The 16,682-nt window shown below is 41.7% G+C and overlaps 1 protein-coding gene across 1 annotated transcript in view; it reads right to left on the bottom strand.

Moving 5' to 3' along the window:
- LOC134535855 (tubulin polyglutamylase TTLL5) overlaps nt 1-8,656 on the bottom strand; it is a 153,297-nt gene extending 144,641 nt beyond the window's left edge. Inside the window, exons 1-3 of the mRNA XM_063375189.1 lie at nt 8,383-8,656; nt 7,735-7,910; nt 1,928-2,147 (exon numbers count right to left, since the gene is read on the bottom strand). Of these exons, the coding sequence (XP_063231259.1) occupies nt 1,928-2,147; nt 7,735-7,886 (372 nt within the window). The 5' untranslated portion in view covers nt 7,887-7,910; nt 8,383-8,656. The remainder of the gene's footprint in view (nt 1-1,927; nt 2,148-7,734; nt 7,911-8,382) is intronic.
- Between the last annotated feature and the right edge of the window lie 8,026 nt (nt 8,657-16,682).

Here is a 16,682-nt window from a genome sequence, read left to right as displayed (position 1 = left end):
GTGCATGATTAGATCGGTAATTAGCTTGGTTTGTAGCATTTCGGGTTCTTCTACCTAAATTGATTTGTCTAATATCCAGGCATATCTATATTATAGATTATTTTGTCACATGCAATAATTAGCGATCATAGGTAAATAAACACTGCACAAAACACTATATAGGTAAGAATTTGTTTCGTGTATAAGTTGACAAAAGCAAACTCATTAGGGTAGGTAACCTAAAAAAAAAAAAACACTGACATTGACAATTTGTTGTTGTTTCAACTTTTTTTAAATTTGATATGACTTGGAGTCAAATCCTTCAAGCCGTATTTAAAATAGGGAAATGAAATAATAAAAACTTAAACTTATTAAATACTTTTGGTAACGCTGGTTTTGTTTGACTGATGTAATGACTTGAAAACTGATGTATTTTAAAGTAAAACAAATGAAATAATATTGCGAAGCCGGCCAAATTGAACTATTCGATTTCGGTTTATTTTTTTTTATCTGTGCTCCAACGCACACTGTTTGATAGATATGATTGAACTTTGTACAGAGGTAATAAAGTGCAAATTGACTCTTTGACGTTAGGAACATACCTACATTGTTTAAACAACAATGAGTGCTCGTTTTAGTTAGAAAACGTTTGTATGGGAAAAAGAAAAGGGCTGGTTTTAGGGTTTTTCCGGCAATTATTCGAATTTTTCTCGCCGTAAAAAACATCTTTGAACTTCAACGAACATTTAAAAAAAAAATTGCCCAAATTGGTCCAGGCGTTGTTGAGTTATGCGCTTACCAACACATTTTGCGATTCATTTTTATATTATAGATGGAGGTAAGACTAGTTTATAGCAGGTATGTTTTAAGTAAAATAAAAAATATTTATACACCTCAAAAATATACAAATAAATAACATACATATAAATAAAATATGATACATTTAAAACATTTTCACAACTTCTAATTAAAAATTGGTTTGCTTATATATATATATATATATATATAGAGAGAGAGAGTGTGTGTGCGTGTGTATGTATTTGTATATATATCTTAAAGAGAAGACGGTTGTGAATGAAAATGGTGTGATCAGAAAATATACATATGTTTTTCCCTCAAAAAACTTTTGATGCAGAAAGTGCGAAATATTTTTTAGAAATTGTTCTTTGTATTATTGTGTTTTTCTGCATTATTTTTCGAAAAAACATATGTCTTAAACCTAACTAAAGTTCTTTAACAATAACATATTGGTACAAAAATAACAAGAATGATTTCTAAGTGAAACAATGCATCAATAAGAAAAAAAAATTAATTAAGGGAAGTAATGCAAGTCTCTACTAAGAAATAATGATTATTATGAAATCAGAAAAAATTAATTAACATTTACTTCAATTGTCAAAATTTCACCAATTTCCAAAGCTGAAGAGAAATGTTAACTGGTTGAGTTGTTCAATTATATTGGCCTACAATAATTTATGTAATTTTTTTGTGATGAAAATTTGGCAAATTTAACTGGAGTACATTTAATATAAGATATTCACCATCACAAATATACAATTTTTTTTTTATATTTTTTAAAATTTTTTATCAACTGTTTAAGATAATCTTAAGTAATGAATGTGAGAGTCTACAATAAACAAAACGCAATTCATCAAATGGTGCTGTAAATTGAAGTTACACAATATCCAGCATTGTTACTTTTATTTCGAGACTTTTTGATGACTTCAGTTTCGTAACTTTCGTGACGTTGAAAACACTGGATTCGAAACTGCAGTACCCAATTGTTGATGCCCCAAACAGAACAAAATCTTTATATCGCAATGTGCCACACATTGGCTCTGTATTTCTTCAACACGGGAGTAAGTCGTGTCACGACCGCCACGTCTACGTGTCGCACAGCGGCAACGCACACACGCAGGGGGCAGGCAAATGCAGAGTGCTCGCTCACCTCGGTCATCCCGTGGGCGCAGAGAACAGCCGCCAGCAGCTTGGTCTCCGCCTGAATCGTCTTGTAGGTCATGTGCAGCTCGTGGGCCGGGGGGCAGGCGGGGGGCGCGGACAGCGCGAGGCAGCGGAACTGGAGGTACGTGCTCTTCGAGCCCAGCGAGCCCCCGACCACCCAGCTTGCTAGGCTGTCTTCCTTACTCGTGGACGGCTGGCAGGAACCACTGAAAGAAGGCAGGATTATCAACAACGTGAAAAAACTCACATTAGTATTTTGTAGTAGTCCGGATTACAAATATTTACACACTGAAATGTTCCTTCCCAATGGATGTTTCACAATGCCCTGAAGAACAATAAACCAATGACAAACACTTCAAATAATGACCGACAGATTCAGTACCACCCATCGCGAAATCTGGAAGGAGCAAATGAACCAATTAATTACTTGATTACACATACATTTGCAAAGACTAACATATAACATAGCACATGAAAAAAAACTTTTTTTTTTCAGGTCTAAAAGAATTACCTGAATAACTGAAACAGATGGCCAGACCATACATGTTACCATGGAAAGACCAGATAACCAAATTAATCCTTGAAGGTAATCAAACTTATTTCAATTGTTATCGAGATTGACAACCTAAATGATAAATTATTACTGCCCTGGTAGTACTGGACAGTCGAAGGATTTGCGTTAGTAAAAGAATAAAATAATGAAAATGGTATTTTTGATTTTGTCTAAGTCTCCATTATTCTGTATACAGCACTACAATATTACAAAATATTTTTCCAGAGTTTTTTTTTTGAGTTCTTTATAATGGGCATTTTATTTGTACAAAATAAGTGATGTAAGTTATTTTCATTTATGTGGAAAGCAATTATACCAACTGTTAGAAAAACTATCCACTGGTTGACTTTTCTATTTAGTATTTTTGTAAGTAGTTTTTGCACGTCTAAGTATTCATATCTGAAATAAAAGGTTGGTTAGATATGGGTTGTAACTTTAAAAATATTTTAATCCTCACAAAATAGTAATTATTTTTAATAATGCAATACACTTAAATGCAATGCAATCAAATCAAACAACCTAAGATACACATTCTCATTAGACTCCTGAATTTCGCAATTTCACAATTGAGTTTTTTTTTACTGCAGGTTTGTGTAATCATAACTGAAGTAAAGGTCAGGTGTTGGTCAACCACATTAACACTAATTTAATTTGTATAATTCCCAGAAGCCAAATTCATAAGTTGCACAAAGGGAGAACTTTCCAGCATTTAACTGTGGAGATGCGTGAAAAAATAACCTCAGTGAATCTATGGCTTCCCTTGGTTCAATCGTAACATGGAAAACTTTGCTCCAATGGCATTTTGTATGTTGCTTTTGTTTGTGGCTGAACAGGCTGGGAGCACGATTTGTTTGCAAAACATTGCCACAGTCACCACTCTTTTGACGGGGTTTCTTTGACTCAGCAATTCCTAAAATCCGGCACCAACTGAACCACTCCCAATCAAATTTTTTCGGGTGGATTTGAGTGTTTGTTGACCTCGAACAAACGTGTTAGCAGGGGCGCAGATCTGTGAGATTCTCAAAGAGGGGCTTGCAGAAATTTGCAAGGGGGGGGGGGAGGAGGAACCTGTGCTGCCTGAGTTTTGCATGTGGATTTTAACAGACATAAGTCATTTCTGGATAGTAAGTTTGTATGTTATATACTGTCCATAAGTTGGCCTATATGCATGCAATAAGCACAAAACTTTACAGAATACAGGAATCTTTCATAAAACTTAGTTTTGATGTTTACGTTTATCAACCCTATTTCGCAAGCGCAAGCAGACTTCCTTAGTGAGGGGCTTCTTAATTCCTCATTTGGTAAGGGGAGGGGGGGAGGCTTTTTCTTGCCACAGAGCAGTTTATTACAACTTGATTTGAATTTTGTTGAACTGAATATTAATTTTTCTTTGATACATCTTTTAAAAACATACATGCTCAATAATCCAGCAAAAACAAATGGCCATGGTCAGTATGCATCTATTTTAATATTTCATTGAATTCATGGAGCAACGCATAATTATTTTTTCAACTATGTTAATGTATTCACGAGCAATGCTTAAAGATGGAAGTAACACTGAAAAAGGTGAGTTTGTTTATGTAATACTGTGTATTATTTTTTTATACTGTTATGTTTCTTCAGGTCTTGGTGATGGTTATTTAACATGGTTAGATAAGCTCAGTGATGTTTATAATACTCTGAAGTTGTAAAATGTATGAATTCTCACAAAATGCAGTTTTTAATTCCACCTGGATTCTGGAAAACTTGGTATGTGCTTGCAGAGAGCTTTGCAGTAGTGTAAAATTTTGAGGTTAGGAAGTTAAAATGGAGTAAAAATGGATTTAAACAATTGAAAATGCTGCAATTTAAATCTCATAGTAACTTTACTAATTTTATTTTATTTTTTGTTTTTATTGCTTTACACCCCACAAGTTCCTTGGACTTTATTAAGTATTGATTGACCTCCTTACTTTTTTTTTTGGTCAATCATTTGCTCTAAAATAAACTGTGGGTTAGATATCACAAACAGACTTAATAAACCACCAATGGGTCAAAATTGCTTAAATTCAATATATGTATTGACGTCGACCCAATTGTCTCCCCGGCTCCTTCAGGCCGTTATGCCTCGCCAGCGCCATCTCTTGCGTGTGTTGTGCGGCGCAAGTGATAGTGACGTGTGACGTTTTTGTTTCCATACAGGATTTGACATATTATTTATTGTAAATATATTTTGGTTTTACGTTTTTTGTATATTTTTTGCATATATTTTATTATAATTAATTTTGTATTGAAGGGTTATGTATTTGTATAAGTTTTAATTGTTCACCGGGTGCCAAGGCCGCGGCTTCCGCCTGTGACCAATCAGCGTGTTCAGCGGGCTCGCGGGGAAGGGGGCAGACGCGGGCGCTCAGGCGCGGCAGGGGAGTGGGAGGGCAGTCGTGGACCCGGCACGAGAGGGGACGGACGTGTTGGTGACGCCGCTCCGGGACGGTGAGAACAGCGGGCGCGGTATTAGCACAGGTTCTAGACTTTTGCCGTGCGGAGACGTTTTCTCAACTTTGCAGTCGAGCTTGTTGATTTGCTGTTTCGGTCGCGAGTTCTCATTTTATTATTTCGCACACGTGTGTTCTGCTCTCAATTCGGGCGAGTCGCGATTCATTTTTTCAAACTGGTCATTTGCCGTCATAGGTTCTGTGCTTTTCATTTCTTTCTGGCCAGTGCGGAGTACAGTCAGACAGACATCCTATCGCGCGCGGGTCATAAGAATTATATTCCTTACTGTGGGAGTAATAGTTATCACGGGCGGGACGTCCCGTAATTTTCTTAACCAGATCAGTGCGCGGAACCGGGTTTCGACCCACCTAGAAATAGTCACAGGCGGAAACGTGGCAGCCCCATGTAAAGTGTTCGGCGTCTTGAGTATAAAGGACCATCAAACTTTATTCGAGTTGTTCTCATTTCATCTCTGGAGACTAAGTTCCTCGGCCACGCGGCCCGAACCCCCCTCTACCGAACCCTGAGTAGCCGGCAGGACAGCAGCATTGTCAGGAACTAGTCGACCAGCCCACGACAGTATATAAAACATAACAATGGGAAGAAAAGCATATGTAAGGGTTTCACTTTCAAGTAAATAAACAGATATTTCATCACCAGACTTAAATAATGAGTACATCAAGGTCACTAATGTCGTCTTCCCCAAGTCACTTCCGCCTGCCCAAGAGATGAGACATGTCTCCACCACCCTCTTTGTATTGTTTCAAGTCGACTGACTGACTGTCTGCAAGCAATTTCTACGGTATAGACGAGTGTACATCAAATTTTCAGGATTTTACAACCGGGGTGGTGGTGGTGGTGGTGGTGGTGGTGGTGGTGGGGGGGGGGGGGGGTAAACACCACCCCACAATCCAAAAAATCTGTAATATGAAAGCAAACAGCAGTGAAGGAGGTTCTATTTCTATTTCCCTCCCCTTCCCCAAATTAAATCTGCGTACTTTCCCGACATTTGGATGTAAGAAATAATGTTGTGAATCCAGAGATATGTTTATCTACTCATTTGAGAAGGAGAATAAATGTGGTGTGCTAAAGCTTGTGGGAAGTCATAAGGCTCTAGTCATGCTTGTTTCATTTGGTTGTCATTAATATTATTTAATTTAATAACTACAGCACTCTCTTATTCTATGTAAGGTTTCAATTTTTCTCAACAGTTATTTCCTAAATATCATCTAATATAGGTAAAGTCATGAAAATGATTAATATTTTGTTCACTTTATTTGATCTTTGACAGCTCGGAAAAAAAAAAAAGGTTTCATAAATATCTAACGAGGAAATTTGTTAAGAACAAATTCAAGAGAACTATTGGAATAAGTTTGTACAGGAATATTCCTTAATTAATAACAATGACAAGAACATTATTTAAACAACTATGCGTGAGAGACTTAGGATCGCTTGCAGTCAGGTAGGTAAGTATAATCTACGCAACAACTTTGCAGGTTAATCAAATGGAGAAATACTTTACTTTGCCTCAAGCGATGACTATGCAAGAGCTCACTTATACAACCTGAATGTGAGTTACCAGGGAAGCAATTTATCACAAGACCCTATCAACACATAGCTAAATGCAAAATGTTATAAAATTGTTTTGTGTGTGTGTGTGTGTGTGTGTGTGTGAAAGAAATTTCAACACTATTTTCACAATGATTATCACTTCTAATTTATCAAGTGTTTAGCCTGACTAATATTTAACATTACGGAAAAAATTCAGTAGTTTGTTGATTGAGTGTAAGTAGTCGTAGGGAATACTGGATTTTTTTATATGGTTCATAAATGAGGAAGTAAGAGTATATTTATATTTTAACATGTTGCTTATTGTTTCTTTGCTGATATATGCAGCTTCTGGTATCCGAAACTAAATTTACAACTTACAGTTGATTTTTTATTTAAAGTGAACGTGGCTGAAGTTAAATTATATGATCTTGAACTATTTTTAATTATATGTTATTTAATATTAAGTTACAGAGATGTGAGAGGAGTAGGTACTCAAGGCTTAATGATATCACATGCAGGCTACTGAATAACTGACAAAATGAGCACTCTTATTATTTCAAGTTTCGTTAAATGAGAGAGCTCTAGTTATACCGAAATTTACAGACAGCCCCTGTAACAAAATCTGGATTATAATAATTACTTAAATTTTATTTCTTGAAGTTACTTAATTACTATTAATTAACATTAATGCCAAAGTTCTATAAATAAATCTTAATTATGTAAATAAAATTTCAGTCCTCCAGAATTAGTCACACTTATTAAAATTCCTTTATATTTAACTTTTTATTTTTTTTACAAATGCTTGTATGCACCCCTAGAGAGCCTACTACAATTAGCTTCAGAATAATGGGTAGGATCTTTACATCCCTGTCTAGCTATCATTCTGTCTGGTCAATATTAATTTTCCAAAACCCTTAGCGAAATCTATACAACTCTTGCTAAGATATGTTCATGATGTCATAACAAGCAGCGACCATATGGCTGAAAGAACCTGACCCAGTTAGCATACAATGATCTTTGTAGTTAACCTTGTTAAAGAGAGCAAGAACAAATGTTTGGCGAGTTCAATACTAATAGAAAACAAACAACTCTATTTTCATTTAATGTGTACCTACATCATGAAATAGGATAAATTAATCTGCCAGTCATTAAAATTTTAAAACAACCTACAGAGCTAATTAAGAAGCCAATCAGGACAATATACTAGAGATTACCTGTCAATCTTCTTGATATATTGATGAACAGGTGGAAGATCTTTGAGTTTGATATCTTTTAAACTTTCAGAACATTCTACAATTTGACACACATCATCATCTGGTTTCCCAGATTCATCATCAATAACATCTGCTGCAAGTGTACCCTCCATGCTTAGTTGGATAAATGTGAGTACCTAAAACATAAATAAGCCTCAATATTAACATGAATAAAAGTAACAAGAGAACAAATTTAACAAAAACTTAATACTCAGATTAATAGTTTCCATAAGACAAATCCACTGGTTTGTTGTATTATAATAAATATGTACTCTACTTTCATAGCCTTTAAGAGTAAATAAGACAAAAGCTACTTAAACATGCAGGTATGATTGTGCTGAGAATGTTGTGGCCCCATTTACCCTATTATACTATTTCTACTGCATGCACCAATAATTTAAAATGAATTAAGATTATCTGTATAAAAATAAACTTGCCAACACCAATCACTCTTAAGAAAACTGTTTTACAAGCTTGCAAAATTTCATTAAGACCATACCGATTAAATTTTTTAATATTTTGACTACACTTTTGACAGTTAGGTGGCTTTTAAAACATGTCATGCATTCCATTTAACATCGCACACATGCAAATGTAAATGTAACATACGTGGTTAAGTGTGGATTTGTTGGACTAACAAAATTTCACTCCGTTAACTGAACATTGCTTTAAACAAATTCATTTCAAAATTATTACGTTCTTTCCTATACAGCTCTAAAATGTTTCTGTAAGTTCGGGGAATTGAAATTGAGCACTGTTACAACATAACAAATACAAATTTCTCAACTCATTGCAGCTTCGCGTTCGAAGCTCTCGAAAGGTATCAAAAACACCTTTACTTCCAATTCTGTACAATATTACGGTAGGACATGACCAAATGTATATGTGCTGCTCTCTGTTTCGAAAAAATCATACTATTTTCTAAAACATAAAAAAAAATTCCACAGAACATTAGGTTCAGGGTACAGCCTAGATGGCAGCAAAACCATCAATTATGCTGCTATCTATACAAAAGAAAAACAACTACATATGAGCGACAAGGATAATTAAAGAAATGTAGAGCGAGAAATTTTGTGGTTGGAACGTGACTGAAGTATATATAAAATACGTTAAATTAATTATTATGAAAAGTGAAACATAATGTCATTTAAAATTATTCTGCTGTTGCTAACATGAAATTTCAGAAGCCAGAACACAAAAAAATATATATATATAAATGATATAGAAAATATTTCTTTAAATAAATAAATAATTTTGAAATTTAAAAAAACTTTAATTGCACAAGTGAAACATTAAGGGCGGTATTCAAGGACATCTGCGTAAGGGATACAACACAACAAACTTGTTATGTCAGTCGATTATAAAAAAAAGACTATATACTAATTAATTGCGCCAGAAACGGTGTATTCAACTGGACGAAGTCAACGAAAAAATGAGCGCTGCAACGGATAACACCAAAATTCGTTGCCTAGAAATAAGGGACTGGCCATGTCCTATCGTACACTAGGAATAAGTTTATAAGTTAATCATATTCAACACTTAAACCCAGTAATTTTTTAAAGTTTTAATGTCTACTATTGTATTATAGTACTTGAATTTTTCACTATTGTTTCAAACATGTTTTTTTTTCATTTTGACATCTAATCCACTGCCTCGCGGATCGGTATTGAATGATTGCAGTTGTGCCCGGCGCCAATCAGTGATTTAGTGCACTGATACACGAGACTATCTCAGGGGAGATGTTGACCACGTGATTGGAGGCAGCGGTACGTCGGCAGATTCGACTTCTTGTGCCCTTACTGGCCATCTCAGGCGTCACACACACAGTTATTAGTTAGTACAGGAATGTTCCGAGAGTACGGAAATAAACAAATAAACTATGAAGTACACTCGCAGGGTTTATTCTACAAACCACTCTCGTACATGGTGCTGCCCAGTAGCTGACCTGTCTGGTGCATGAGAGAAGCTCGTCTGGCACACGTCGAGTTGCTGGCGATAGCTCCACGTGTCCCGGCGTGTGCATCCCTCGAGGAGGGTTGAGTTCTACTGATGAGGTCGCGGGCTGCTCGCAGCTGTCCGGACCATTCCCGCGCAAATTCTGTGCGCCAAAACCGAAAGACTGGAGAGGCCAACTAGTTTGGCGTAATTGCACAGTGAACAATTTTTATCAGACAAAACAAGCCTTCCATGGTATTTAAAAGTATTACTGTAAATTGTTACCGAATTAATATCCGTAAATCGGCGAAGCTATCCCTCGTCCTGCATCTATAGCGCCGTCTCGCGTCTATCGATATATCGTTGCGGCGCGGGATGGTCGGCCCACTGCACTGCACACATCGACACTACGGCAATGGGCAGTAATGGCCTAAGTGACCGGAGGGAGCACCAACAGGTGTCATATATATATATTATTTACAATTGAATAAATTTATTATAAATTACTTGGTAAGTCTTTTTAATGTTCTGCCACCTTCTAAAGTTTTTAGCTTATAGGTTATTTCATCTGATGTTTTAACCTTGACTTAAATCTTACAATCATGTAGAAAACCTAAACTTTTCTCACATGGGCACACATTATTAATTAACCCTTTTGGTGAGTTCAAGTCGGCCGTGGAGGCCTAGCCATAGAGCAGATGGAAAAGTATTTGAAATTTTATTAGTGTTAAAACAAAGTCTAAAGGGCTCCGCATTGCTGATGCGACTAGCAACTTTCTTGCAGATGTTAAAAATAACTTTACAAAATTTATTTTTAGACATTACCAAAGCATACAATAAATATTATGAGATGACGGCAATCTAGCTGAGGTCATGGTCTCTGCATGCCACCACGGGCCCAGTTCCCACAATAACTCTCCATGTGCAAAAGGAATAAGTTGATGTGCTCCGCCTGTTTTCCCGGTGATGTTCGAGTCGTTGGTACAAGTCCCTTGCGCTGGCTAACTATTGGTGCACTGTTTCTAAGAGGGTAGGCATGGGCAACATGTCTGGAAACATGGGAAATATCGCAGCAGGGAACCCCGAGTTTTTGGCCACTCAGGATGCTGCAAGAAATAATGGTATAAACAGTTGTTATGCCGTTGCTTTACTGCACCAAACCACTCTGTACACATTGCTGTTCGCGAAACCAGCCCTTCAGGTCTGAGGGCCACAGCATGTCCCAACACACTGATGGCCCTCGATACTAATTTCTCGCTGATGGTGGGATGTATGATGGAATTGAGTACCTCACCAAACCTTACGTAACTGATTAACACAATGGGTCAAGAAATGTCCTTAACAAAGACAAGCTGTTCACATGAAAAGTATTACAGAAGTATGCAGTGCCATGTGCACCATTTACACTAACAAAATAATACATAGTTAGATTGGGTAGAGGACCCCTTTCCATGTTTCTAGCCACTTGTTCACAACCGTGTACAGAACACATGCACAGACTCACATTATGGAGACGACAATGACGTTCAATGTTTCGGTTTCTGTCTGGTGATTAAAGGGGGGAGGGGACGGGAAGAGGATTTATGCGTGTGTATAGCTGCGGGATAGGCCTCTCCGATGCTCGTGGCATAGTTCCTTCTGTACATCCGAGATGTTTCTGCTGCCGGCGCGATCAAGAATTCTGGGCATTAGAAAGTTGCTTGTTTGCGCGATACCACTCTGCCCCCATACACTCTGTCACCCTGCCACTCTGCCACCACACACCCTACCACTCTGCCACCCTGCCACTATGCCACCATACACTCTGCCACTCTGCCACCATACACCCTGCCACTCTGCCCCCATACACCCTGCCATTCTGCCACCATACACCCTGTTACTCTGCCACCATACACCCTGAAACTCTGCCACCATACACCCTGCAACTCGGCCACCATATACTCTGCCACCCTGCCATTCTGCCACCCTGCCATTCTGCCACCATACACCCTGCCACTCGGAAACCCTGAAACCATGCTACCAGAGGTTGTACTAGAATGTGCGTGGTCGTGGGCTATTATTTACTTTTATGGAGTCTCATCCTTGGAAAATTAAAAAAAAATTAACTCTCCCAAACAAATCTTAAAAGACAAACTTAAATTGACGTCGACCCAAGTGTCTCCCCTGCTCATAAAGTCCATTATGCTGCGCCAACCCCTGATCCAACCCTGCCCCGTGCAGTGTGATAATGTGTTATTAAGAAAATACTTATATGTTTAGTGTTTAATGTTTCATATAATTTTTATATATTTTTTTACATAATATTGTGTAATATTAATATTATATATGTTTTTCTGAAATATTGTGTGAAGTATTTACGTTACTTCGCCGGGCGACGAAGCTGAGGCCAACACTCAGAATCTCTCCGAGCGCTGCACGTGTGGCAGAGTGGGGGTAGGATGGGAGAAGAGGCGTATCGCGCGGCAGGAGAGGGGGCAGTAGGCATCTGGTTGCCGGATGAGCAAAACGCACATGGAGACCAGTGTGGCAAAGCAATGATGGGTGAGATCGAGTCTGGGGAGTATTTCGCGAACAAGTGTGTTACGCCACAAGTCGTCATTGTAAATAGTTTGACGCCTCCGTCGGTGCCCTCTCTGAGAGCACAGGCCGTTAATTGTCCTCAATACCTGAACCAGTGTCAGTGCGCCGAACACACCCGCGTGTGTAGCTTAGTGCAGTGCCTCGAACAGCGAGACATCAGTCACGGCCGGCTAAGTGTACAAAGTGCCCAGCTGGGTGTGGCAATGCGCATATGTAATCCAGTGCTCATGTAATTAAATTAACGAACACAAACTACAACTTTTAATGAGCCTAATAATTCTTGTTAATTAATGATATTGTAAATTATTTCCGTTCACAAAACGGGCTGGCATCATCTTCCCATGCTCCGTATTTTTCCCACGGGTTTTCCTCCCCTCCCTGGCCCGGTTGCCAGGGAGAGTCGTCAGTAGCCTTCCAGCACTCACCAGGGCCAGCAGCCCCGCACACGAGGAGCATCCAACTTTCGCGCCAGATTCCACATGTAACGTCCATAGTTAATATTTATGAATCTTATTTCTACAGCTCCACGGTCGGCCCTAACCGGCCGTACGATATATCGTACGGTTCTTAATTAAAATGTGCGACTCGACTACGAGTCTTTCGCGTGTGCTACGTAATTGATAATGCTTTAGGCAGCCCGCCGAGGTGCCTGCGCTTCACGCTTTTATATCGCACTTCGGAGAGCTAGTACTTTGCCCACGCAGGGCGGCATTGTGCCGAACGCGTAATTGAACTTTTGAACACATCATTCCCTGGGACGTGCAACGGTCGCGGACGAGATACCACACCGGGTTCCACCGCGCCCGTTCCCAGCTTAACGTGGCCCACGCCACCACGAGAACGAGCCTCGATTTACGTAACATCCATGAGCAAAGGTACCGAAACCATCCCGAGACCGGGACTCGCACGTAATGACTTTAGTGTTTGATTTCCTTGTTAATGTTAGTGTTTGCCTTCATCATCACGCCTATGTCTATTTCAGTGTTATTTGTAATCTCTCTTGCAGTCATTAGCATATTTTCGTATTACCTAACGTACGGACTACCACATGCTGGGCACTAGTCTTGCCGCGTCACGAATCATCGTCACTGTAGCTCAGGGTAGCCTGCACCCCTCGTTGAAGTAGTCTTCGGAACACCATGAGACGTTATACAATACCGCCATTTGAGGGCCATGTGGGCAGAGTGGAGGTCGACGATGATAGGGCCAGTAACGTGCAAGTGCCTTAAGCGAAGTGAAGTTTTGTAACGTGTGCTTCAGTAATAAATTAGTTAAATCCACATGTGTTATTTTCATAAGTACAGCATCCTGGGTGGCCATAACAGCCCGGGGGGCCCTTTGAAGACACGTCCCTGCCTGCAGCCACGAGGCAACGAACCCCGCCCTTGAGACCAAATTTCCTTTCACATATTTAATTAGCATAATTTCCGGACAGGCAGTGGGGACGGCGTCAAGTTTAATTGTATATCAGGTTTTCTCTCGCGACTAGACATTGCGCGTATCAGCGGACACGTTCTTACCGTAGAGAGGCGGGCTCTATGTCTCAGGCGCTGGCATTCAAATTTACCTTTTTCACTGCTATCATTTAAAAGGGGCCACCGAGGGTCGTTAACGTATGCACACGAGACCACAGGGGGCAGCCTGCACTCGGCGCCTGCCCACCTAAACACGTGCAGCCGAGCCTCACTCCGCGGAGGGACGGGTGTTGTGCCGTGGACAGCCCATGTAAAGAGACTGTGTGAAGGGCTCATTAAATACTTGCATCCAAACTGATGAACTGTCATTGTAGTATGGATAGTGATAATTTTCCCCGCCACAAGGCCTGAACCCCACCTGAGAGTAAGACGTAACCAGCATCACAGGGGTGATATCCGTGATTACGACAAGTGGTGCCCAACGTGGGGCCAGTTTCATAATAAATTCATGCTGAACATTTTTATGAAACTTTTATTAAATTTTGAGTGAGTCGGGCAGCGATGCGGCGCGGCAGGGCCGAGCGTGGGAGACACAGCTGCGAGCGGAAGCTGGCCCTCCAGGGCAGCGCGATAGGGCGGCACAACAAGATAGCATCGGATCGAGTTGCGACGCGTCCCACTTCGCTGGCACGTAACAGAAGCCGGGCGGCTACACCGGGAAGATAGCGATGGGAAGATAGGGAATGTAAATGGAACTGATAATGTCGGGAAAGTGCGAGTGGTGTGACTTACAGCGTCGGGACGATAACGCCGTGGGCGGCGACAGCGGCGACACAGAGAGATCATGTGCACGTCTGTGGACCCGGGAGGTGAAGCCGAAGACGGACAAGTGTGACAGGGACAGTAACTAGGAACTAACGCACGAGGAGAGAAAGGGTAACAGGAAAATGGACAAACAAACAATGACCAGTGTGGGTGTGAAGGGCAATGAGGGGGAAGTCACGGACAGTGGAGTAGGTGTAGCAGTGACGTTGGGCGGACGTAACGAGTTTCCCGTGGTGCTGCAGGTAGCGGAAAGGTCGACTCCGCTGCCGGAGTTCGCTGGAGAAATGCACGAAAATCCACGAGCTTTTATCCAGATGTGCCGGGATAAACTGAAGGACGTTCTGCGGAACACATGGGTAACTATAGTGATTGGACAACTGCAGGGGCGGGCCTTACTGTGGTGGACCGAAACTGAGGGTTACTTAGCAGACTGGGACGAATTCGAATGGACACTCGAACACCGTTTCGACGGACCCCTTGGGCGGGCACATTGCAGACAGACACTACACTGCGAGGAACAAGGCCGGGATGAAAGTGTCGAAGCTTTCGTACACAAGAAAGCACGATTGCATCACCGACTGGACCCGAACGTACCAGTGAAACAAATCATTACCGTCATCGGCGAATTAGTAATACCAGAACTGAGACCGTTTTTGAGGGGAGTGGCAGACCGGGATTTAATAGACTTTGTGGAAATAGCCCGGGTAGCGGAGCAAGATCTGGGTAGACTTAGAAGTGTGCATGAGTCGCAGGAGTGGGGCGGCAGGATACAGATACAGGAGCAGGTGGAGACCGAGGAGGCACTGGCAGTGGTGCCGTACATATCCGCGAAAACAACCAATGTGCGGCGACAAAGCAGACCAGCCCCGCTCATTCTGGGGAGGCAGGCGCCCGGACAGAGGGGGAGACGACGGGATACCACCACGTTACCTGTATTGACGCAATGAGAGTATCATTGGCACGCCGAGTATCCGACCAAGACCAGAGTGTGGGAGAAAATGGCGAGAGAAGGATGCCAGCTGGGAAACGGACAGTAGGGGACAGTGACTCAGTCGGACACTGCTCCCTAGAGACCAGACCTTCCGACGCAAGAAGAACACTATCACCAAAGGGGGATGCCGCAGCAAAGCTACCCAGCTCAGCTGTGGAAGCAAGGACGAGGAAATAAACACCCGCACCGCAGGGATCACGGCCGATACTGAACCGTGACGGACATCGGATGCGGACACCGACACCGCCACCCACCCGGGGCACAAGGTGTCCCGCAGAAACATCGACTCCGAGAGGAACACCGGCTACGACCCACATCCATGTCGAGGTGGCTGTCCTGGACGTCACATGACCAGATACTGTGAGAGGCGCGACCACCAATGTGGAACCGGATGCCGCACCTGCCTGGCTGGGACAGCTTGGAAATGGCGCGGCGCAGCTGCTGCGGTTACCTGTCTGCCTCGATGGGTGGCCTGTCCACACCCTGGTGGAAACGGCAGCGAGCCACACGTTCGTCGCCGCCCGCCTGGTGCCAGAGGCCCGGCTGCTGCCCGGGGAGGACGTCATCCAGCTGGCCACAGAGGGAGTAAATGCGCCTATGTCTGGGCGCATGCAGGTAACCATCGCCGTACGAGACAAGCTCAGTCATACCACCGCATTGGCGATTTCAGGCTTGCACGAGGACCTGACCCTGGGGTTGCCCTGGTTGATTCAGGACACAGCGATCGACATCGGCGATGGTAAGCTGCATGTGGGCTGGCAAGGGCGACGTACTCGGTACGCCGTCGGACCACCACGACCTTCCCCAACGCCCCCATCCATAGGTCTGGCAGGGATTCGCAACGAGGTGCTGCTCGAGATCGCACCCCTGTTTGAGGAGGTGTTGGAGCAGCAGACGCAGGTGATTGCAGAGGCAGACCTCGTGCAGCGTACGGCGTACGCCGAACACAAGAACCCGACTCGTCCACATGCCCCTATTTTTGTGAAACCGTTTGAGTTCGGTCCAGGTGAGTGGCGAGTCATACAGGAACAAATTAAAGACATGTTACATGATGGAGTCATAGAACCTAGCGAGTCACCTTACAATAGCACCATTGTTATGACAAAGAAAAAATATGGTTTGCTAAGATTTTGTGTGAACTTTAAGCCAGTTAATTCTGTGAC

Source organism: Bacillus rossius, chromosome 10 (genome assembly GCF_032445375.1).
Source record: "Bacillus rossius redtenbacheri isolate Brsri chromosome 10, Brsri_v3, whole genome shotgun sequence".
Taxonomy (NCBI): domain Eukaryota; kingdom Metazoa; phylum Arthropoda; class Insecta; order Phasmatodea; family Bacillidae; genus Bacillus; species Bacillus rossius.
This window is presented reverse-complemented; position numbering and strand designations above follow the sequence as displayed.